Below are 23,507 nucleotides of genomic sequence, written 5' to 3' on the forward strand. Positions count from 1 at the left end.
TATGCACACTAACGGTGGATATTATATGTGCATGAGTTATGCTTTAAAAATTTCAGGTCAAAACTTTTTCTTGCGAGAAGGTCGAAACATAGCCAATATTAAATGTAGCTCACATGTATTAAATAAAGCTACATTGTGAATTAAATTTCATACAGATTTCTATATTTAGTGAGTCACATCAAACAAAATAACTGAACTTTGTGTTGTATTAACTACCAATTTTCCTTAGGCATTATGCAATTCACATGGTGGTTCTCTTTTATAACCTATGAACATAGCCTCCCAATATTATTTGGGAGCTAAAATAAGCTACTCCATTATTTGCAAATTACACATAAAAATACTTGCAATTGAAATACCATTTCTAAATATTTTTAAATCCATGCTCTGTTCTCCATTACTCCAATTCAAGTTGTGGAGCTGTGATATATGTCAGAGTAGCCACATGCAAAAAAATATCAGCTCAAACAGAAAATATTTGATTTTTCTTCTCTTCTCTCTATTTTTCTCTATTGAAAAATGGCAATGCACAGTCTCAGTGGACGCAGCAGCCGCCTCCCAGCAGGCCAAATAAGAACTCCTCAAAAAAAAAAGCAGGCCAAATACCCCCTCCTCGCCTGATCTCGCGCATCCTTTGTCCCTCCCTTCGGCGAGCCTTTTCTTCCGCACCGACCGGGCCTCCTCTTCTCTCCCTTGCGCCCCTTCAGGCAACGGCGCCCATGGCCACCCCCCCCCCCCTCGACCAGCCCTTCCTTCCCTTCCTTCCATGGCCTCTCTCTCTCCCTTGCGCCCCTTCTCTCCCCTGTACATCCTCCTCCGGCCCACCGGCGCCCTGGTCACCACCGCGTCCAGCAGCACTTCTGCCGCTTCGCCTCGTCAATCCTCATTGTACGTATGAACTGGTGAAATTACCTGGAACTCAGCGAGGTGGGACTATACTTGTATTGGAATTTTGCAATTGGTAAGCGACGCGATGTTGAGGAGGCGGTGTGGGTCAAGGCCCAATACAGACAAGTACGGTGGATCGTGTATTGGATCAGGACTTTTATTAGCGATAAAATAGATGGAACTCCGAGTGTACGACGTATATACAGTGGTAAAGATAGGGAAAGAAGATGAAGGGCAAGTGTCCTTGCTCAATATCTATGCATAAAACTCTTAATCTTGAAGCCGATCTAAATAGGAAAACCCGGATGTCTGTCCCTTTTCTGGTCTAAATCGGTGTGAACCGTTATGAAGATCTATTTTTAAATCTTGGCCATCAATCTTTATGACTAACACACAATCAATGGATATAAAGGGATGGCGTATGGAGAACTATGAAAGCCTCCGTCCTTTATTATTAGGTATAGATAACAAGACACTTACATGTGGGGTCCACATGTAAGTGACAGAGAGGTTTTTTTACTTTTATTCTTCAGTGGGCCCACATGTGAGTGAGTGAGGAGGTAGATAGGTTTTTTAGTAGGTCCCACTTGTAAGTGACACATGAAGAAAGGGACAAAATGTCCAGCAAACACCTAGAAAACGGTCAAAACCCTTTGACTGGACGGTAACGGCATGGAAGGACATTTTTATAAGTGCAACTAACGGCGGAGGGGCAAATTTGAACATGCTTCGAAATTAGGGGCAAATCTGAGTAGTGGGTTCCAGTTAGGGGCACAAATGTAAATGGCCCTTTTTTTATGGCTTCCTAGTACATTTGTAGGGCTTGCAACTAAATTTTTATTTTTGGTCTAAATAAAGTTATATTCTCACACATTGTGTCATATGAATATATCCATATGAGACCATAATTTAAATTTACCTGTAAAAAATGCTACTCTCCTGGATGACCTAGCACATTTGTACAACTTGGAAAAGCACTAGCCCCCCGTCGTCTCCCACTCCACTCGTCTTGCTCAGTACACACCAAGCCCATGCCTCGCTTGACGCTTCTCCTCCAGCACGCCAATGTCGCCACCACGCCTCCGCCTCCTCCTCCTCCTCCTCCTCCTCCTCTGCGCCCGCCACTCCTCCTCCACCTCTCATCCCTCACGCATCTGGGATCCCCACGCCGCCTTCGCCGCCGCGACGGAGCGGGCGCGCTCTGGTAGGCTCACCACGGAGGACGCACACCACCTGTTCGACGAATTGCTGCGGCAGGGCAATCCTGTCCAGGAGCGTCCCTTGAATAACTTTCTGGCTGCCCTCGCCCGCGCGCCCGCGTCTGCATCCTGCAGCGATGGCCCCGCCCTGGCTGTCGCCCTCTTCGGCCGTTTGTCCCGAGGCGCCGGGCGGGTGGCGCAGCCAAATGTGTTCACCTATGGCGTCCTCATGGACTGCTGCTGCCGCGCTTGCCGCACAGATCTGGCGCTCGCCTTCTTTGGCCGTCTTCTCAGGACGGGCCTGCAGGCAGGCCAAGTCGTCTTCAACACCCTCCTCAAGGGCCTTTGCCACACAAAGCGGGCGGATGAGGCTCTGGACGTGCTTCTTCACAGGATGCCTGAGCTGGGCTGCACCCCCGATGTGGTGGCGTATAACACCGTCATCCATGGCTTCTTTAGGGAAGGCCAAGTAGGCAAGGCATGCGATATGTTCCATGGAATGGCACAGAAGGGTGTTATGCCTAATGTGGTGACATATAACTCGGTTATTGATGCGCTGTGCAAGGCCAGGGCCATGGACAAAGCAGAGACGGTCCTTAGTCAAATGGTAAATGATGGTGTCCGACCTGATAACGTGACATATAATAGTCTCATCCATGGATATTCCTCTTTGGGCAATTGGAAGGAGGCGGTTAGGGTATTCAAAGAGATGAGTCGGAGGTTTACACCAGATGTCATTACCTGCACCTCACTCATGGCCTTCCTTTGCAAGAATGGAAAAAGCAAAGAAGCTGCAGAAATTTTTGATTCAATGGCTATGAAGGGCCTGAAACGTGACACCGTTTCATATGCTATTCTCCTTCATGGGTATGCCACTGAAGGATGCTTGGTTGACATGATTAATCTCTTCAATTCAATGGCAACAGACTGTATTCTACCTAACTGTCATATCTTCAATATACTGATTAATGCATATGCTAAATCTGGCATGATGGGTGAGGCCATGCTTATATTCAAAAAAATGCACGAACAAGGAGTGAGTCCAGATGTAGTCACCTATTCAACTGTAATACATGCATTTTGCAAAATGGGTAGCTTGGACATTGCTATGGACAAATTTAACCAGATGGTTGATATGGGAGTACGACCGAATGCAATTGTTTATCATTCCCTAATCCAGGGTTTTTGTACACATGGGGATTTAGTGAAAGCAAAGGAATTGGTTACTGAAATGAGGAACAAAGCTATGCGTCCTCCTGATATTAAGATCTTCCATTCAATAATGAAGAACCTATGCACGGAAGGAAGGGTAATAGAAGCACGGGATATCCTCGACTTGATGGTGCACATAGGTATGAGGCCTGATGTTCCCATCTTTAATTTACTGATTGGTGGATACTGCCTAGTCCACAAGATGGAGGATGCAACAAAAATGTTTGATGATATGGTGTCATATGGTTTAGAACCTTGTAACAGTACGTATGGTATACTTATTAATGGCTATTGCAAAAACGGAAGGATTGATGACGGGCTGAATCTGTTCAAAGAAATGTTGCGCAAGGGACTTAAACCTACAACTTTTAATTACAACGTCATACTGGATGGATTATTTCTGGCTGGACGAACTGTTGCTGCAAAGGAAAAGTTTGATGAGATGGTTGAATCTGGAGTAAGTGTGTGCATTGATACATATTCGATAGTTCTTGGTGGACTTTGTAGAAATAATTGCACCGGTGAAGCAATCACGCTGTCCAAGAAATTAAGTACAATGAATGTCAAATTCAATATTGCAATTGTCAATATCTTGATTGGTGCATTCTTCAGGGTTCGACGAAACCAAGAAGCTAAGGATTTGTTTGCCGCAATACCAGCCAATGGCTTGGTAGCTAATGTTGTTACCTACAGCATAATGATGATAAATCTTATAAAAGAAGGGTCACTGGAAGAAGCTGACGATCTCTTTTTATCAATGGAGAAGAGCGGCTGTACCGCTGACTCTTGTATGTTAAATCATATCATCAGAAGGCTACTGGAAAGAGGAGAGATAGTCAAGGCTGGAAATTATATGTCGAAAGTTGATGCAAAGAGCTACTCACTTGAAGCTTAAACTGTTTCGCTGCTGATCTCCCTCTTTTTAGGGAAAGGGAGATATAGAGAACACATGAAATTGCTCCCTATGAAGTATCAGTTTCTCGAAGAAGCAGCCACAGTTGAATAATTTGATACATGATCTCTGAACTTAACTCCTAGAAGTTAAACTTGGATTGTTGCTTGCCATGGGTCCTTATCCTTGTCCAATTCAGAGTTTTTGTGTATCAAATTGTTTTTTAATGAACACAAGTGTTCAGGTTGAAGGTGAAGCTGGGATTTTGTCAAAGGCTGCTGCCTATAGGAAATCAGGTAACCATGCTTGATCCGTTCAACCAATTGAGCAGCGGTAGCAATCTGGCCCTCAAAGCTTTACCTCGTTCTTTTCCTCTGTTCCTCGGAGACAGAACGTAAAGGTCATGTGCTTCCTTTGAGCCTGATGTAATTCTATATGCATGTTGGACTGCAGCATTTGGCATTATGTTGATTTCGTACAATTTTTTAAAGAGTCAAGTGTTAAATGTCTCACTCCAAAATTTGTACTGTACTGTTGAAAGCCAGGAGATTTGGTCTTGTTGCTTAAACATCTTTCTGTACTGTGGTTACTTTGCATTTGCAGGGTCCTATCTCACAACTGTCTGTCAGAACGGCTTACATTTCTGTGCGTATTTACTAATCTGACTTCATCCTCTTTTTTGCAGAGGAAGTTGAAAACACGACGCTTCTTTTGGGCTGGTTATGTAGTAGCTCAGTAGTATATACTGGTAGCACAGGGCATGGACACCTGTGCCTCCACCATGAACCTGAACTGCCTCGTCGCTCTCCAACAGCATCGGTTTGCTGCAGGGCATGGACACCTGTGCCTCCACCATGAACCTGAACTGCCTCGTCAATGACAGAGCTCTGCGCCGTGGTATCATGTGCTCCACCTCTTCTACTACATCTGCAACACCATCCAAAGGCACATGCTAGGAATTGCTCCTGTTTGACCATTTATAACATGCTCATCTTGATTTAGGTTTCGTCACTTGTTTTAATCTTTTAGGCAAGCGAGAATACATACCATTTAAGGTAGGGATTATTTTGCTCTTGGTTCTGATAATCACCTCCTCGAAAAATGAAAAGAAATGTTAAATTCATAATACAGACTATGAATCTGGTCTTCGTGTATACAACTCCCTAAGGAAGTTGGAACAATTTTGAAGAACTCAAAGGCACTGCCCATTCAGTTATGCCACTGCATATTAACTGATAGCGGTCCAATTAGTACAACTACCTCGCCATTCGAACCTTCTGTTAAAAGTTTGGCAGGAGCATATATGTGAGTCCTGTTAATAATATGGGTTGTTAATCATAACATGGTACTAAAGACCTGTAAAGCCTGCAAAAGTCACATGTAAGTGTAAGAAGAAATCTACTAAGTTCACAAAATTCAGAAGAAACTCGTTTGGACCATGAGCGGTACAGAAAAGAAAATGGCGTGATCTAGAATAGCAGACATTAGGGGTCTGTTTGCTGGTATTATGGATCACTGTATGTTTGCAAAAAATAATAATTTGTGCAGCTATCAGATGCATGCATTTTCTATGAAAATTTTGTAGATCCAGTGTCATACCCAACAACAAAATTTCATACTTGGGTCACCACCAACCCAAGATGGAGCTCCAAGCAAACTTAAGTAAGAGGATACCGAGATGTGATGATGATGTCTGATCTAGCTGGATAGGTCATGGGGGAATTTTTGTAGTGAGAAAATGCCTTAAACATCATCGCGGAATCCAAATGGTCAATCGGGACTGACACCACCAATGGCTTGATTCACCATCTTTATCGGCCCATTTTGACGTAACACTATTTGGCTTTCGACGTGACAGGATAATCAACGTGACACCATCCTACCATGAGAAAGTCATCATGCCGAGTTCATTTTCCACGCATCCCGTGTGGCATCATGCCATTCTCTCCATCCATGAGTTGATTACCCAAAAACATCTGACCCCGAAGCAAAACGAACCACATCAGAAGACATGGTTCGCACCACAAACACCATTTTGGGCTTGTTACCCATGTTAGGCACATCTGAAGACGGGAAGGCATTGAGAACCTCCGCCACCACTAGTAGTAAACTTCCAACCTTTAGGTTTGGGACAACGTGGGTAGGGTTTCACGGCACAAAATTCATTACCTAAATGCTAAAAAGAGACCCCCCCGGTCCCCCGCGCCGCCTCCTTGAGGACACGTGCGGATCCAAATCGGGCGCCCCCTCCAACCCCCTCCGCCTCCCTACCTCTCCTCGCCGTCGCCGGAGGAGGCCGCCGAGCTAAGCCTGGGTGGTGGACGGCGCCGGCTGGGCCTCTCTGCAGCGTCTGGGTCTCATGGCGGGGGAGGCATGCCTCCTTGCAGTGCGGCGCGGCGGCTATGGCGCGAAGATTCTCCTAAGTTGCGTCTCCGGCGGGTGGCGGCGGCGGTGGTGTCGTCGGCAAGCTCCTGGGCTTCGGTCCGGCGGCTCCCTGCTCATCGAGTATGGGCCGGGTGGCGGCCCCCTTTCCCGCCTTCAGTCATTCGTCTTCGCGCAGGTCGGCTGCTCTAGCCGACCCTTGGTGGTTGCTGCAGTTGCTGCGGCAAGGGGGCGCTAGATCCAGCGGTTCTTCGTTCGAATCCAGCTCGTCTCTCGTCTTGCTCAGGGTCGGTCATCCTGGTGGCCTTGCCTGCAATAGCGAGGCGGGTGTGCATGCTCTGTGGTGGGCCCTGGGAGGTGATGGCGCGGTCGTTGCGCAAGGGTGTGCATGCCAGCGGTTGTGCGGGCCAGCTTGTTTTTGGCTGCGTGAGGGTGTTGGTCGAGTCTGCTCCAAGCGCAAGCTTGCCCGGCTATGGCCGGCCGGTGATGGCGGCGCCTACGGGTGTCGTTTCCCTTGTTGAAGGTGTTGTTGTGGAGTTCTTCGACCTACTACAATCTCGAATCTGGTTCTTCGGGCGAAAGCCTCGCCCCATCTGGGTCGGGCAACGACGTCGTTCGTACGACGTTTTCCCCCTTTGGGGCGTTGCTTTGAAGGCTGGTTTATCCTTTCCCGTGCTATCTTTGGGCTGGTCAGTGCATGGTGTCATGGTTGGCTGGTGCTCAACCGGTGATGCGAGTGGTTGGCGTTGCGACTCGTGCGGCGACGAAGATGGTGATGTGCAGAGCTGGGTCGCGGCTTGTCCTTCTGATGTCGGCGGTTCGATTCCCCTTTGGGTGCATCTGTGCTTGTTTCTCACTGTGACAGAGAAGTTGAAGCTGCATGCGGTGGGGCCCTTGCAGCAATGATGACTCCATGAGGGTGGTTTCGGCAGACGGTGCTCTCCGCAGGTTGCACTAGACTAGCTTGGTGCGAGGCTTGCAACTTTCTCCTGTGATGCTCATCAACAAAATCGGAGCTGTCGGTCCTCGATGCCTGCGGCCGATCGTTTGGCTTGGCTATCGAGGTCATCGGGTGTCGTTTGTTCAGAGAGGTCTTGATGGGTCGTCAGCGAGGAAACCAGAGTTGCCTGCTCGCGGAGAGGCGATGACGATGACATTGCTTGCTGCCTCGACGGTGTCCTCTCCTCAGCGGTATGTGTGTGGTCTTGTCAGTGCCAGGTCGGCCGGAGCGCCCTATTCGATGGGTGTGTTTTAATTAACCGAGCAACTCTCTTCTTCTTAATCAATGAAAATGGCAAGTCTTTTACCTCGTTTCAAAAAGAGTTAGATGCACTGGAGGTCCTAAAGGTTTCGTCGAGGTGTCACTTTAGTCCTATGTCTTCCAAAATGCGCCTTTAGGTCCTAATTCTTTCTTAATTGGTTCACCCGAGGTCCTTTTCCACGACCACTCGCTGACCAGCCCACGTGCCGCATTGACCCACGCCACGTCGACAGAGGGTCCAACCGCCAGGCAAGAAGCTTCGCAAAGAGACACCCCCCTCTTAGTGGCACCCCTCTCCTCTTTCACGGTACTTTGGCGACATTGGAGGCGAGTGGCAGAGGCAACCGGAGGTGATCTGGAGGCAATCTGAGTGGGTGCCCGTGAAGATGCCCCTTCTACGACGGCCAGTGAGCAATCCTCCTCCATGTTACCGTGAGAACCCTAATCTTGTTGATGCTCTTCTCCTGTAGCTCTTCTAATATGCCATAACTCTGCCATAATCAATAGTTGTAGTCCTTGATTTACTTTGATTTGCATAACGGTGCTACGGACACGGCAAAAAGGACACACCACCAGTGGCAACATACTCGCCAAAGTTGGAGCTTGCTTCGCCGCATCGGTGGCGGTGCTGACGATGCTGCCATGCTCCTCATCTTCAGTTGTTTCCTTGCCGAGGAGCTTGAAGTTCCGGCCATGGATAGGTTTAGGGCACACGAGAGAGCAGATTTGGGGAAGAAATAAAGCCGGGGACTGGGGAATGAGAAGGTAATGTTCATAAGGGGTTTTCTGTAAAAAGAAAGAGCAACCTACGCGGCCCCTTTGTCGACTTGGCGTGGGTCAATGCGCCACACAGGCAGGTTAATGAGCGCTTGTGAGAAAAAGGTCCTCGGGTAAACCACTTGCTTAAAGAATTACTCCCTCCGTCCCATAATATAAGAACGTTTTTGACACTAGTGTACTCCCTCCGTCCCATAATATAAGAACGTTTTTGACACTAGTGTCAAAAACGTTCTTATATTATGGGACAACGTTCTTATATTATGGGACGGAGGGAGTAGTACCCAAAGGTGCATTTTGGACTAAATAAGACTAAAGTGACGCCCCGACGAAACTTTTAGGACCTCGAGTGCATTTAACTCTTTAAAAAAACAAAGATGTTAAAAAAACTAAATGCTTAAAAATATATTTTTCTATGGGAATACTTAAAAATACTATTATAATTTTATGGCTTCCTAGTATATTTCTAGGGCTTACAACTAAATTTATATTCTTGGTCTAAATAAAATTATAATCTGATAAATTATGTGATATGAATATGGAATATAGCCATATGAGACCATAATTTAATTTTACCTGCAAAAAATAAGTAATAGTAGTAGTACTACTAGATAAGATAACTTGGTAAAGCACTAGCCCCGTCGTCTCCCAGTTCAGGATCTACCTACGCTGCACACCAAGGCCATGCCTCGCTTCTCCACCACCACGCCGATGTCGCCACCCCGCCTCCTCCTCCGACTCGGCGCCCGCCACTCCTCCTCCACCTCTCATCCCTCACGCATCTGGGATCCCCACGCCGCCTTCGTCGCCGCGACGCAGCGGGCGCGCTCTGGCACGCTCACCACGGAGGACGCACACCACCTGTTTGATGAATTGCTGCGGCAGGGCAATCCTGTCCAGGAGCGTCCCTTGACTAACTTTCTGGCTGCCCTCGCCCGCGCGTCCGCGTCCGCATTCTTCAGCAATGGCCCTGCCCTGGCCGTCGCCCTCTTCGGCCGTTTGTCCCGAGGCGCCGGACGACGGGTGGCGCAGCCAAATGTCTTCACCTATGGCGTCCTCATGGACTGCTACTGCCGTGCGCGCCGCCTAGATCTAGCGATCGCCTTCTTCGGCCGTCTCCTCAAGACGGGCCTGGAGGCAGACCAAGTCGTTTTCAGCACCCTCCTCAAGGGACTCTGCCACGCAAAGCGCTCAGATGAGGCTCTGGACGTGCTGCTTCACAGGATGCCTGAGCTGGGCTGCACCCCTGACGTGGTGGCGTATAGCACGGTCATCCATGGCTTCTTCAAGGAAGGCCAAGTAGGCAAGGCATGCAATCTGTTCCATGGAATGGCGCAGCAGGGCGTTGCGCCTGACGTGGTGACATATAACTCGGTTATTGATGCACTGTGCAAGGCCAGAGCAATGGACAAGGCGGAGTATTTCCTTGGTCAGATGGTTGATAGTGGTGTCGTACCTAACAATGTGACATCTGATAGCCTCATCCATGGATATTCCTCTTCAGGCCATTCAAAGGAGGCGGTCAGGGTGCTGAAAGAGATGACAAGTAAGGGTATCATACCAGATGTTTTTACTTGCAACTCGCTCATGGCCTCCCTTTGCAAGAATGGAAGAAGCAAAGAAGCTGCAGAAATTTTTAATTCAATGTCCATGAAGGGCCTGAAACCTAACACCATTTCATATGCTATTCTCCTTCATGGGTATGCCACTGAAGGATGCTTGGTTGACATGATCAATCTCTTCAATTCAATGGCTACAGACTGTATTCTACCTAACTATCATATCTTCAACATACTGATTAATGCATATGCTAAATATGGGAAGCTTGATAAGGCTATGCTTATATTTAAAGATATGCAGAAACAAGGAGTGAGTCCAGATGCAGTCACATATTCAACCGTAATACATGCATTTTGCAAAAAGGGTAGGTTGGATGATGCTGTGATAAAGTTTAATCAGATGATTGATACAGGAGTACGACTGGAAGCATCTGTTTATCGTTCCCTAATCCAGGGTTTTTGTACACATGGCGATTTGGTGAAAGCAACGGAATATGTTACTGAAATGATGAAGAAAGGTATGCTTCCTCCTGATATTATGTTCTTCAGTTCAATCATGCAGAACCTATGCACAGAAGGAAGGGTAATAGAAGCACGAGATATCCTTGACTTGATAGTGCGCATTGGTATGAGGCCTGATGTTTTCATATTAATTTAATATACTGATCGGTGGATACTGCCTAGTCCGCAAGATGGCAGATGCATCAAAAATATTTGATGATATGGTGTCATATGGTTTAGAACCTTGTAATATTACGTATGGTATACTTATTAATGGCTATTGCAAAAACGGAAGGATTGATGATGGGCTGATTCTGTTCAAAGAAATGTTGCACAAGGGACTTAAACCTACAACTTTTAATTACAACGTCATACTGGATGGATTATTTCTGGCTGGACAGACTGTTGCTGCAAAGGAGAAGTTTCATGAGATGGCTGAATCTGGAGTAAGTGTGTGCATCGGTACTTACTCTATAGTTCTTGGTGGACTTTGTAGAAATAATTGTGCCGGTGAAGCAATCACGCTATTTCAGAAATTAAGCACAATGAATGTGAAATTCGATATTAGAATTGTCAATATCATGATTGATGCCTTCTACAGGGTTCGGCGAAACCAGGAAGCTAAGGATTTGTTTGTTGCAGTATCAGCCAATGGTTTGGTAGCTAATGTCTTTACCTACACCATAATGATGACAAATCTTATAAAAGAAGGGTCACTGGAAGAAGCTGACAATCTCTTTTTATCAATGGAGAAGAGCGTCTGTACTGCTGACACTTTTATGTTAAATCTTATCATCAGAAGGTTACTGGAAAAAGGAGAGATAGTCAAGGCTGGGAATTATATTTCTAAAGTTGATGCAAAGAGCTACTCCCTTGAAGCTAAAACTGTTTCGCTGCTTATCTCTCTATTTTCAGGGAAAGGGAAATATAGAGCAAACATCAGATTGCTCCCTACAAAGTATCAGTTTCGTGAAGAAGCAGGCACAGTTGAATAGTTTTATACATGGTAAACTTTGTTTGTTGCTTGCCATAGGTCCTGCTTATACAAATAATGCATTTTCTATATGTAAGAAGAAATTCAGTTAGAAGTAGCTATCAGGATGAAGGAGTAATCAAGCGTGCACCGAACAAAAAGACAAACCTAGGCGTACCGAAACGAAATTGAATCCAAACTTAAACAGAGAAACAGCAACAAAGTGAAGATGTACAGTTTGCTAGCCAAACACCTATGGTAGAGTGTCAGGCGGCCGAGCGACCATCCTGCCAATATCCATGGCTTGGCTTCACATGGAATCGAGCCAACCAACCCGTGGCGGTTCCATGTGGCTCCACTGAAGATGCGATCATTTCTCTGCCAGTGCGCCCCTTGTCAGTGCATGCGTGCCCCCTCACCCTTGTGTCTGGTCTGAGAAGGAATTTGAAGAAGCTGAGCAGAAACCGGAGCTTGACCGACTTGAGATCTACGCCATCGAAGCCAGATTGAGGTTAGATAATCATAACATGGTACTAGAGAGGTGTTTTGTTGACTGTTGTGATGGCTCTTGTTGATCTGGTTAGGGTGATTTGTGAAGAGGGAGCATGCAGAAGTCTGAATAATATCTGCTTGTGTTATTATTTTTGCAGCTTCCGGTCTTCTTTCCACCTACAAGTTATATGGATCCAGTTGTAGTAGCAGCCTGTACGTTATCTTTTTGTATATGCTGGCATTGATTATGAGGTGTACAGGTTTAGTTTAGTGCCGGGCTCCAATTTTCTTTGGTTTTGATCGATGCAGCACCATGTTGAGTTTAGCCCTGCAATTTTGCTTAACTAGATCATGCTGGTGTTAAGGCTGGGAATCACAATATCGATGGCCTCAGCATGTTTTTAGCAGTTGAATTAAAGATACTCTGTCTTATTGCACAAACTGACGCAGATCAATGTTTAGAGGTAATATGATTCTGCCTGTAATTTTCATTGACTGTCAGCATGTTCCTTTTTTATTCATTACTCTGTATATCACGGCAGTATGACTATAATAAGGATATATGGCTGATGCATTTGGAACTTCTCTGTTCCTTGGGACAGTACAGAGCTGATAAATTATCTATTCTTTTTGGCTTTGGTAGTATGAACAGAAAGCAGGCAATAATAAACTGATATGTTGTACTCCTAAAACGGTGTCATTATTATTACCCATTTTATCCAACAATAGTGTACCCTAAAATTACAGATCGGTTCATTCATCTCATACCTTTTTTTGAGAGAGTCGGATTTTTGTGAGCTTTGCCATGGTTTTGTCCTCTGTTTCTTGGTACATTTTGTTACTATAGAACAATTGGCGTGCTTCTTTTCTTTTAGTTGTACGTTGTAGAAATGCGGAACCTGGTTATTTCATTATATTCGATGCCTAATTTATTTTCTGTTACGAGGGTCAAGTTCAGCATTTTATTTTATCTTCTTCCTTCCTCACAATTTTACATTTACTCACTGAGCAGTGAAGGTTTTGGACCTCAAATTCTTGTAGTACTAATTTAGCACAACCGCTCTTTGAGAAAATGGCTTGTGAAGGTCTTGGACACTACTAAAATGGCTTATCTTGGGTCTTAATCATATTTTCTCTGAACAAACAGGTGTGACACATACATGGAAAGAACCCCAAGAAACATTGCACATTTGGTTATATGTCTATGAATGCTTTTCTATGAACAAGAATTTGGTAATATTTTGAGAGATTTATTTTGGCTCTGAAGCTCAAGTCATCCTTTTATTTGGAAAAATGTATATGTCACACCGATGTGTAAGAATACTAGTGTAATATTTTGAGAGTATTTCGAAAACTTCAGGCAGGAAATCTCACATCGAAGTGTAAGAATACACCATGAATTTACAAAATTCAGGAAAACTCTTTTGAACCATGAGCTGTACAAATGAGAAAATGGCAAATAATTTTGCCTTTTTCTTTGTGCAGCTATCAAATGGATACATTTTCTATTAAAATTTTGTAGATCACACGTATACTGTGAACTATGCGCCGCATCTTCATCAACGCCGGCATGGTCCTGGGCTTGAAGTATCCGAAGTCCCTGGAGGGCATCTCGTCGGTTACACTGGATCTGAATGCGGCTCAAAGCAATAGGCAAGGCAGAGTATTTCCTTCGCCAGATGGTTGATAAGGCATAGTACCTGATAATGTGACATATAATAGCCTCATCCATGGATATTCCTCTTCAGGCCATCGGAAGGAGGTGGTTAGTTTATTCAAGGAAATGACAAATCGGAGTGTTACACCAGATGTGTGTACTTACAACTTGTTGATGACCTCCCTTTACAAGAATGGAAATAGCAAAGAAGCTGCACAATTGTTTTATTCAATGGCCACGAAGGGCCTGAAACCTGACACCATTTCATATGCTATTCTCCTTCATGGGTATGCCACTGAAGGATGCTTGGTTGACATGATCAATCTCTTCAATTCAATGGCAACAGACTGTATTCTACCTAACTGTCATATCTTCAACATACTGATTTATGCATATGCTAAATCTGGGAAGCTTGATAAGGCTATGCTTATATTTAAAGATATGCAGAAACAAGGAGTGAGTCCAGATGCAGTCACATATTCAACCGTAATACATGCATTTTGCAAAAAGGGTAGGTTGGATGATGCTGTGATAAAGTTTAATCAGATGATTGATACAGGAGTACGACCGGAAGCATCTGCTTATCGTTCCCTAATCCAGGGTTTTTGTACACATGGCGATTTGGTGAAAGCAAAGGAATATGTTACTGAAATGATGAAGAAAGGTATGCTTCCTCCTGATATTATGTTCTTCAGTTCAATCATGCAGAAACTATGCACAGAAGGAAGGGTAATAGAAGCACGAGATATCCTTGACTTGATAGTGCGCATTGGTATGAGGCCTAATGTTTTCATGTTTAATATACTGATCGGTGGGTACTGCCTAGTCTGCAAGATGGAGGATGCAACAAAAATGTTTGAGGATATGGTGTCATTTGGTTTAGAACCTTGTAATATTACGTATGGTATACTTATTAATGGCTATTGCAAAAATAGAAGGATTGATGATGGGCTTATTCTGTTCCAAGAGATGCTGCACAAGGGACTTAAACCTACAACTTTTAATTATAATGTCATACTGGATGGGTTATTTCTGGCTGGACGAACTGTTGCTGCAAAGGAAAAGTTTGATGAGATGGTTGAATCTGGAGTAAGTGTGTGCACTGATACATATTCGATAGTTCTTGCTGGACTTTGCAGAAATAATTGCTCTAGCGAAGTAATCATGCTGTTCCAGAAATTAAGGGCAATGAACATGAAATTCAATATTAGAATTGTCACTATCATGGTTGATGCCTTCTACAAGGTTCGGCGAAACCAAGAAGCTAAGGATTTGTTTGCTGCAATACCATCCAATGGCTTGGTAGCTAATGTTGTTACCTACAGCATAATGATGAAAAATCTTATAAAAGAAGGTTCAGTGGAAGAAGCTGACACTCTCTTTTTATCAATGGAGAAGAGCGGCTGTACTGCAAACTCTTGGATGTTAAATCATATTATCAGAAGGTTACTGGGAAGAGGAGAGATAGTCAAGGCTGGAAATTATATGTCGAAAGTTGATGCAAAGAGCTACTCACTTGAAGCTAAAACTGTTTCGCTGCTGATCTCCCTCTTTTCAGGGAAAGGGAAGTATAGAGAACACATAAAATTGCTCCCTATGAAGTATCAGTTTATCGAAGAAGCAGCCACAGTTGAATAGTTTGATACATGATCTCTGAACTCAACTCCTAGAAGTTAACTTGGATTGTTGCTTGCCATGGGTCCTTATGCTTGTACAACAAATGCATTTTCTGTTTGGTAAATAGAAAGCCAGTCCTAAATTCTGTCACTTTTTGTTAAGTTCGTAATGCGCTGAAATAACTATTTTTTTCCGTTAGTTATTGTGAGTAGTATCTGAAATTTCCTATATTTTTGTTTCTCAGGCTTATCACAATCTCAGTATTATAGTTTCTGCAGTTAGTGAAAGAAGATCTATTTCTAGTAACATGAAAGCTTCCATAAGGCTTGTGTTCCACTTCTCACTTGCTGTTTTGAGGCTGCTTGCATACATTTTAGTCGTTTCTTTGCCACTTGGTAAGTATAATTGCAACTGCATGATACTTTTTCTATATTGTACAATTCACATTCAGTTACTGGAAAACTTGTGCCCCTTGTGAGGATTCTGAGTGTCTTTGCTTCACTGCTTCAGATATATGATATCGTCAAATATTGGTAAAGTTTTGGGCACTTGGAGATGCCGGACTTCATCATTGTCAAGGCTTCTATCTGAAAATTGGACTACTGCATCCGCGAGGATCCTGCGGGCACTGACTGTGCTCTTGAGATCTAGAATGCTGGCAACGGCATGGTTGGCCGCACAGAGAAGGAGTCTACCTGATGAAATGCAGAGAGCAAGACTATGTCCAATTCAGAGGTGTTGTGCATCAAATTGATTTTAAATGAACACACGTGCTCAGGTCGAAGGTGAAGCTGGGATGGCACTATGTTTTGTCATGAAAAGGTGTTAAGGCTGAAAAGGTGAATCCATTGACTATGTTTCATTGAGCTCTGAAGGTCATAAGGATTTTGTCCAAGGTTGCTGCCTATAGGAAAATCAGGTAACCATGCTTGATCCGTTCAACCAATTGAGCAGCGATAGCAATCTGGTCTCAAATCTTTACCGTGTTCTTTTCCTCTGTTCCTCGTAGACAGAATGTAAAGGTCCTGTGCTTCCTTTGAGCCTGATGTAATTCTGTATGCATGTATCATACCATTTTTTTAAAGAGTTAAGCTCGAAATTTGGTCTTGTTGCTTAAACATCTTTCTGTACTGTGGTTACTTTGCATTTGCAGGGTCCTATCTTACAACTGTCTGTCAGAACGGCTTACATTTCTGTGCTTATTTAGTATTTACTACTCTGACTTGGAAGCTGCAATTACAGGTACATCATCCTCTCTAAGATCCAGGATCACACGGGTACGGCTCATGCTGCCACGTTGCAACAAGACGGCTAGGAGACGCTTGATCGCACAGCAAATGAGCTCTACTCAGTTGACTATGCAGCACGATTTGGCAGTACCATGCGTGACGCTATGTATCATCAGTATCTGTCCCAAGTGGAAAGTCGCAAAAGGGAATGCGGAACGGTAATCAGCTCGTGAAATGCACCATTGTTGGAGCTGAAAAGGTGGATCCATCGACCTTCTGAGGGTTATTAACATGTTAATGATGGACTAGACACTAGATCCATAAGACCATAAAGCTTCCTTTGAGTTGCACACATGTGTTGGGTACTCAATTTACTCTCTGCAGTAGTTTTAACCTATGAGCATTCTGCTAGCGCTTGTCTGGTTTCCTTCGTTATATATAGATGCATGCATGCCTGTTATCCCTCGAGGTCATGTATTTGGTTGGGTAGTCTGTATTCAATCTCTATGCCGCAACTGGTGTCTGTTTAGATAAATGACTGTTCTATCCCAGATTTGTGTCATGGTAAATCAAGCGACATGTCGATCCTATGATTGTTCCTGTGTGTGATTAGTTTTTTCTTGTTGTTGTTGAGAGCATAGTCAGTCAGTGTGTTCTTGCCCGGAGTTAAATCTGTGCGATTTTCTCATAATTCTTTTTCTACTAGTATAAGTTATGGTTGCTGAGTTGGAGCAGCACTGCAGTAAGTTATTCCAGTGATTTTGTCTGCTTCATTTGCTTTCTAACGCACAATTTTTTTTCAGATCCATTGGAAGCTGCATCGTGTGAGATGTGACGGTGATGGCTGTTGAAGCTGATATGCCAGGTTCTGCTCATGGTAGCCGGTATGATGAAACTACACTCCTCTCCATCGAGTTGTATATGTCCATATATTCCTGTAAACTTGGTCAAAGTTTACAAAGTTAAGAGTTTGAAAAATATCTCATATCCACTATAATTTGGCAAGGAGAGAATAAATAACTACATGATTAAGAATCTCACAGAGACTTAAAGAAAACAACAATTATACAAAGAGGTATTCAACGTGCTGTCGGGCCTGGATCGGCGGCCAATGTTGGTATCCTCAGCTCCGTTTCGAATGCAGTGTTACTGCTCACATCGGTGGACTGCGCACTAGCGTAAGCATTGTAATTCTCGTCACCGCTGCTGCCACCGGTGTGGAAGCTAGGAGCGCGGCCCTCCTCGAGCTCCACACACTCCTGTAGCTGCGCCACCACGTCAGCCATGGTGGGCCGCTGTGCCGACCCCTGTGCGGTGCATTTGAGTGCAATCTCCGCCACCTTCCACACGCCGTTGATATCATAACCACCCTGCATTCGCGCGTCCACCACGCCCTCCATGTTGCCGCGCGCCAGCCGCTGCCTTGCCCATTGGACGATGCTTGTGGGCTCTGGGTCCGAAAGAATGGCTGGTTTCCCGGTGACCAGCTCCAGCAGCACCACTCCAAAGCTGTACACGTCGCTCTTGGTCGTTGGGTGCATCGTGGCCTGGTACTCCGGATCAACGTATCCTGGGGTAAAAGCGAGCGTGTTCGTGAAAAGATGGGTGTTGTTGTGGTAGTCAAAGGCTTTCGTCAAGCCAAAATCAGCAATCTTGGCCTCTAGCCTGGCATTCAGCAGAATGTTGGTGGCCTTGACATCCCTGTGGATGAGAGGCGGGTTGCAACCCGTATGCAGATACTCCAACCCTACACATGGCAAGAACATCAACCTGTAAGTCAAATGCATGCCCAATAGGGATAATGTGCCTCTGGTGAATACAAAAGTAGGCCATAACTATTGAAGGGCAGCTTGAGCGTGCACCTTGTGCAGATTCAAGTGCGTTTTTGAGTCTCTGCCTCCACGGTAAACATCCTCCATTGCGTCCACTTGCTACAAATACAATAACAGCGTGTTTGTCCGAATTAATAGAAAGTACCTCAGGTGAACCACTGGGGCGACTTGAGCATTCACTATATGAGTTAAAAGCCAAATCCTTTTTGTTAGCCGTAGTTAGTATTTATACCTGCAATGTGCTCTCGCAGGGTCCCTTGTGCCATGTACTCGTACACAAGTGCCATATACTCCCGATCCTTGCAGTAACCAATCATTGAGACAAGATTCTTGTGATGAATCCGGGTTAAAATCTGAGCCTGCACAAGCACATCAAAATTTCACATCAAAATCACGCATTTCTGCCAGTAGTTGACGGCGCATGCTGTTAAAGGATCTGGTCCATCGCACCTCTGCGAGGAACTCCTTGACGCCTTGATTGGAGGAATGAGACCGCAACTTCACTGCCACTTGAGTACCATCTTCCAGGAAGCCATCATAGACACGGCCGAACCCTCCTTCGCCAAGCACCCGGTCAAAGCCATTGGTTATCCTCTCGAGTTCCTTGTAAGTGAACCGGCGATTCTCAACTATTCGCAAAGAATCATCATCGCCGCCATAGCTCGTTGGCATCGCCTCTTCGTTTTGTGGCTTTACCGCCGTCGACCTTTTTTTCATTGATCCTTCATGTATACACAGGAAATTGATGAATTAATAGACCAAATATGGGCATTGTTGTGTGCTGGCTCAATCATGCTGAAAAGGCCTCACTCTAACCTTGCTGCTGGTTTCGTCGTCTTAGGAAGAACAAGACTAGTAGGGCCAGTGATACTATCACCACAATGACAAGTACAGGGACGGCAACATAGATGGCCAGTTTGCCCTTCCTTTTAGCAGCAAGCTCACATGAATTGCCGTCAGTGCAAAGGTTTGGATTGTTGCCATGTCTAATAAATCAAGGACCAAGTTAATTAATGAAGTCCATGCAATTTTTTTTAACAAAGAAGCTTAGTGGAATTTATCAAGTATGTATATACTATGAACACCTTAGAACCAGGGAGCCATCTTGAATTCTTTTGAGAAGTCCAGAGGGAATTGATCCATTGAGTTGGTTGCCAGACAAATCTCTAGAGGAAAGCACATCAGACACACAATATATGTACATAATAACTTGAAGCAATTCGGTCAAAGTTTGACAAGACTTTTCTATATACTGCTTGTTGGAACTATTAATCTTGTTAATTTTTGTATGTGTCATATATTGTGTCCGAGTGTGTAAATAAGCATGTCTGCTAATTAGTTAGGGCTAATTATTGCCCAACTTACATGACTGTCAATGATGGTAACTCTGAAAGGGCATCTGGAATTGATCCTGTCAAGTTATTGTTTGACAAATCCCTGCAAGATAGGGAAACAATATATTTAATTTCTTGAAGCTTGTGTTGCTGAGAAGTACAGACGAGATTAGGCCAAATAAATCCAGAACTCAACGTACAAGTATTGGAGAGCCTTTAGATGCACGAAAGATGATGCTATATCACTATTTAGACCACTGGAGGACATGTTTCTACAAAAAGCACATACATAAAAGGATCAGCTTCATTTTCCATGGTTGTATACATAAGGTAATTTTTTGATCTCTCTGACCACACTCATCTTTGACCCTATTTTTTTCAAAATAGATATTTTTTGTTATTGGTCTCAGGATCTCAGCTAAAATGTTATGACCTTAAACATCCCATCACAAAATAATGAGAAAACTAGAGGGAAACATATTTCAATTGAAAGCTTCAAATGTGAATGCAATACATACAATTCAAGGGTGAACGTAAAAAATGTATATGTTGAAAACTTAGTAAAAATGTGAGAATTGATGAACTAAAATTATATAAATACGAAATAAAATTACAAAAAAATATACATATTATGATGAACAAGACAATGATAGGAAACCCATGAATACTTTTAAAAAATTCATAAAAATCAGAAAATGTGTATTATTTGTTTACAACTTATTTCTGACTTTTCTTGAATTCCCCAAACTAGGGAATGCCATCTTGATTTCCCCATTTCTCATTTGTAACATTACATGATTTCCAATATTTGAAAATATATGGAGTAAAAATAACTTACATGCTTGTGATCCTTGGAGGGTTGGCAGCGGCATAGCCGCATGTCAAGCCATCCCATGCCATAGTCTTGGGAAAGCATGGGTCACCCATCCAGTTCTTGGGCACCCCGTACTTGGCCTTGATCGCCATGAGGGCGGATGCTACACGCATGCTTGCAGTAGTTAATCACATCGCACCAACCATTTCAGTAGCACAAGGTATACAGATAGATAGATAGATATACATACATACTCATAAATAGATGTCAAGATATGCTTAGTTAGATGTCAATATGTGCTTAATTAAATTGATTACCATCCTGGGATTCTGTTCCAATGTTGGTGGTGGTGATGACGGAGAACAACTCGTAGGCGTTGATGATGGGCGGCAGCGTGGAATTGGCTGTGGCCTTGATGGTGACGATGTAGCTGCTGTCGCGCGGGTTGGTGAATTTATTGTAGACATAGGCTCTGCGGAGATAGCCTGGCGGCGTGTAGCCCGGGACCCAGCTTTCATCGTGGTTGACACTGATGTTGAACTGGCGCAAGGCATCCCCGCCGAGGAGCTCCAGTTCGACCAAGTGCAAGACGGCGAGGTACCCCGGCCCCGGCGACACATTGTTGAGCTCGGGCGCCACCTCCCAGCCGAACTTGATGCTACCGGAGGTGTTCAGCGGCTTGATCGCCGTCTGCAGCACCGCCATGGGCGCCTCGAACTCGTCGCCATCGACGTCGTCCACCCTCTCGGTCGTCGTCGTCTCTGCCCACATCGTGGCGTCGGACCTAGGGTACCATAGCCTGTCGTATGGATCATCGGGGAACCTGATGATAGTTCCGTTTATCGCGGCAAAGTTTCGCCTGCGCAGCAGGAACAGCCCCAGCTCCGCCGTTGCCTGTGGGTAGAGCGACATCTTGAGCGGCCTCAGCTCCAGCCCGGAGATGAAGGGCGTCCCGCCGCCTGTGTTCACCAGGCACACCTGCACCATGTCGTGTGGCAAGACTACGATGGCCTCCACCGTCGCCCTGTTGTCCTCATCCAACCCCCACCACGACATGTTCACCGCCGTCCAGAAGTTGACGCCGATGTAGAGGTCGAACGACGCTGGTCGTTTGTTAAGGCCGTCGTAGTTGCCATAGAGAAACGTCGCGCGGAAGAGGTACTTGAGGCCCGACTCCAGGGACCCTAACGTGTAGCAGTTGCGCACGCCATCGGGGAAACTTCGCAGGCTGCAGACGTTCCTGGACCGCCATGGCCGGTAGTTCTCAGCCGAGATGTTGTAAGGCGTGCCGGTGTTGGTGAACCCAGCGTCTGAGACGTACACCAGCTTTGTCTCGTCGTCGACGTAGCTCTCCTCTCCCTGTAGCCCACAGTCTATGTTGATGAAACCTGCACAACGAATATGCAATGTAAATGAGGCAGCATGATTAAGAGAGAGAAGCCAATAACAGCAGAGAGAGAGAGATACCTCTGCTGTCAAGCTGTGCGCGGCCATGGAGTACGTTGCCGGCGAGGCAGAGAATCAGCAGCCACCACCGGGGCGCCATTGTTCTACTGGCGCATTGATTGCGCATGCAAAGTACGTTTGGAAACTTAGGTTCTCCTGCCCTTGCCAGTATTTTCACCAAATAATAGGATATGATGCATGATACTATATGACAGAAAGTAACAGAGGACAAGACAAAGGGTGGTACACAAACTGGTCCTTGTACTAGAAAGTCTTCCTGTTTCAACTAGTCAACTACTCCAACCATTTTCCATAAATTAACCAATACATAGTTGTCCCAGTTGCCAACAAAATAACGCAAAGAAGATCACATCTACTATCTAGCGTGCATAGGGTAATACTTGTCATGCTTATTACTCGAGGCCGGTCATTGTAGCTTCAGACTCGCATATGTTATACATGTAAATCTGTAACTAATTCTCAGTTGATATTAATAGCAGTTAGCCAAGATGTCATGATCCATGTTACGCCACTTATAACATCAGGCAACTTATACACACCTGATTTATATATTATGTCAACAGCAAATGGTACACCAATGGTCGTGGTGCATTAGGTATGTGATTACTATTCTTAACTTTGGGCTCTCCAATTGGCCAAATTAATTAAGTGAAGAGTGGTTACAAAGTTTTTTTAGTGGTTAAAGAGTTGAATGTGGCATGAGCAATGGACAAGGGAAATAATTACGATTGACATCTTTTGCCAGGAAATTAAGATCGACTTCACGATGACCAAGTACCGGTCAACTGCACTGTATGCTCATTTTATGATTGAAGAGACCTGCATTGCACTTGAAAATATCATTAGGCAGAAACTGTTGTCCCAAAATATATATATATATATATATATATATATATATATATATATATATATATATATATATATATATATATATATATATAGACACACACACACCAAATGATTTGGGAACTCCGAGGATCTACCATTGGAGATTAGGATGTCCTGTGCCAAATGGATTCCCTTCACCACATACCCTTCTTATTGTGTGTACTATCCGCAAGGTTTGCGTGTAGCCATTTAAGAGTTGACCTGCATCCCAAACTACTTTCATGCATAACCGTGTGGAATATGTATACGAAAACAACCATATTACTATTATTTAAGCTTTTAGTTCGATGGTAGGAATCAAACAGGTAACACAAAAAAACACATACATGTTGGCACAATGTACCCAACCGTCTGAACGCATCAATTGGCATACGAGTAGTAATTTTCATAAACAACAAAGTAGACTTAAAACTCACATTACATAGCACAGTAATGCACTCAACTCGTCGACTGTCAAAGGGAAGTAGACAATAGCTGTAAACCCCACATTAATTATGGTATTTACTACCTCCTTCAGAATTAAAATGAAGAAT

At 44.5% G+C, this 23,507-nt stretch overlaps 4 protein-coding genes across 5 annotated transcripts; 3 read left to right on the forward strand and 1 right to left on the reverse strand.

The window, feature by feature from the left end:
- Positions 1-1,870: 1,870 nt before the first annotated feature.
- LOC147988622 (uncharacterized) lies at positions 1,871-5,335 on the forward strand. Its single transcript, XM_087544955.1, has 2 exons — positions 1,871-4,487; positions 4,877-5,335. The coding sequence occupies exon 1, from the start codon at positions 1,954-1,956 to the stop codon at positions 4,192-4,194; it is 2,241 nt and encodes a 746-aa protein (XP_087401081.1). The 5' UTR covers positions 1,871-1,953; the 3' UTR covers positions 4,195-4,487; positions 4,877-5,335.
- Positions 5,336-9,253: 3,918 nt separating this feature from the next.
- On the forward strand, positions 9,254-12,282 carry LOC125543660 (uncharacterized). Its single transcript, XM_048707087.2, is given in 2 exon segments — positions 9,254-10,819; positions 10,821-12,282. Coding segments are annotated over 2 exon segments (2,370 nt in total). The 5' UTR covers positions 9,254-9,295; the 3' UTR covers positions 11,667-12,282.
- Positions 12,283-12,421: 139 nt separating this feature from the next.
- LOC125543663 (uncharacterized) lies at positions 12,422-17,576 on the forward strand. The gene is made up of 4 exons (XM_048707088.2): positions 12,422-15,805; positions 15,921-16,329; positions 16,653-16,898; positions 17,443-17,576. Exon 1 carries the CDS (start codon positions 13,920-13,922, stop codon positions 15,429-15,431), a length of 1,512 nt encoding a protein of 503 aa, XP_048563045.1. The 5' UTR covers positions 12,422-13,919; the 3' UTR covers positions 15,432-15,805; positions 15,921-16,329; positions 16,653-16,898; positions 17,443-17,576.
- Positions 17,577-17,608: 32 nt separating this feature from the next.
- Positions 17,609-22,342, reverse strand: LOC125543649 (putative LRR receptor-like serine/threonine-protein kinase At1g51820). 2 transcript variants are annotated; one of them, XM_048707067.2, is made up of 11 exons: positions 22,087-22,289; positions 20,937-22,007; positions 20,644-20,782; positions 20,006-20,077; positions 19,837-19,908; positions 19,557-19,637; positions 19,288-19,457; positions 18,922-19,193; positions 18,704-18,830; positions 18,502-18,570; positions 17,609-18,386 (listed from the first exon to the last, which is right to left on the reverse strand). In XM_048707067.2, the coding sequence occupies exons 1-11, from the start codon at positions 22,190-22,192 to the stop codon at positions 17,719-17,721; spliced, it is 2,847 nt and encodes a 948-aa protein (XP_048563024.2). In that variant the 5' UTR covers positions 22,193-22,289; the 3' UTR covers positions 17,609-17,718. The 2 variants fall into 2 exon arrangements, with proteins under 2 accessions (XP_048563024.2, XP_048563034.2); XM_048707077.2 differs by lacking the exon at positions 20,006-20,077 and having other exon boundaries at positions 22,087-22,342.
- Positions 22,343-23,507: the final 1,165 nt, after the last annotated feature.

The sequence above is a fragment of the Triticum urartu genome, chromosome 1A (assembly GCF_056163025.1).
Source record: "Triticum urartu cultivar PI428250 chromosome 1A, HENAU_Tu73, whole genome shotgun sequence".
Lineage (NCBI taxonomy): Eukaryota > Viridiplantae > Streptophyta > Magnoliopsida > Poales > Poaceae > Triticum > Triticum urartu.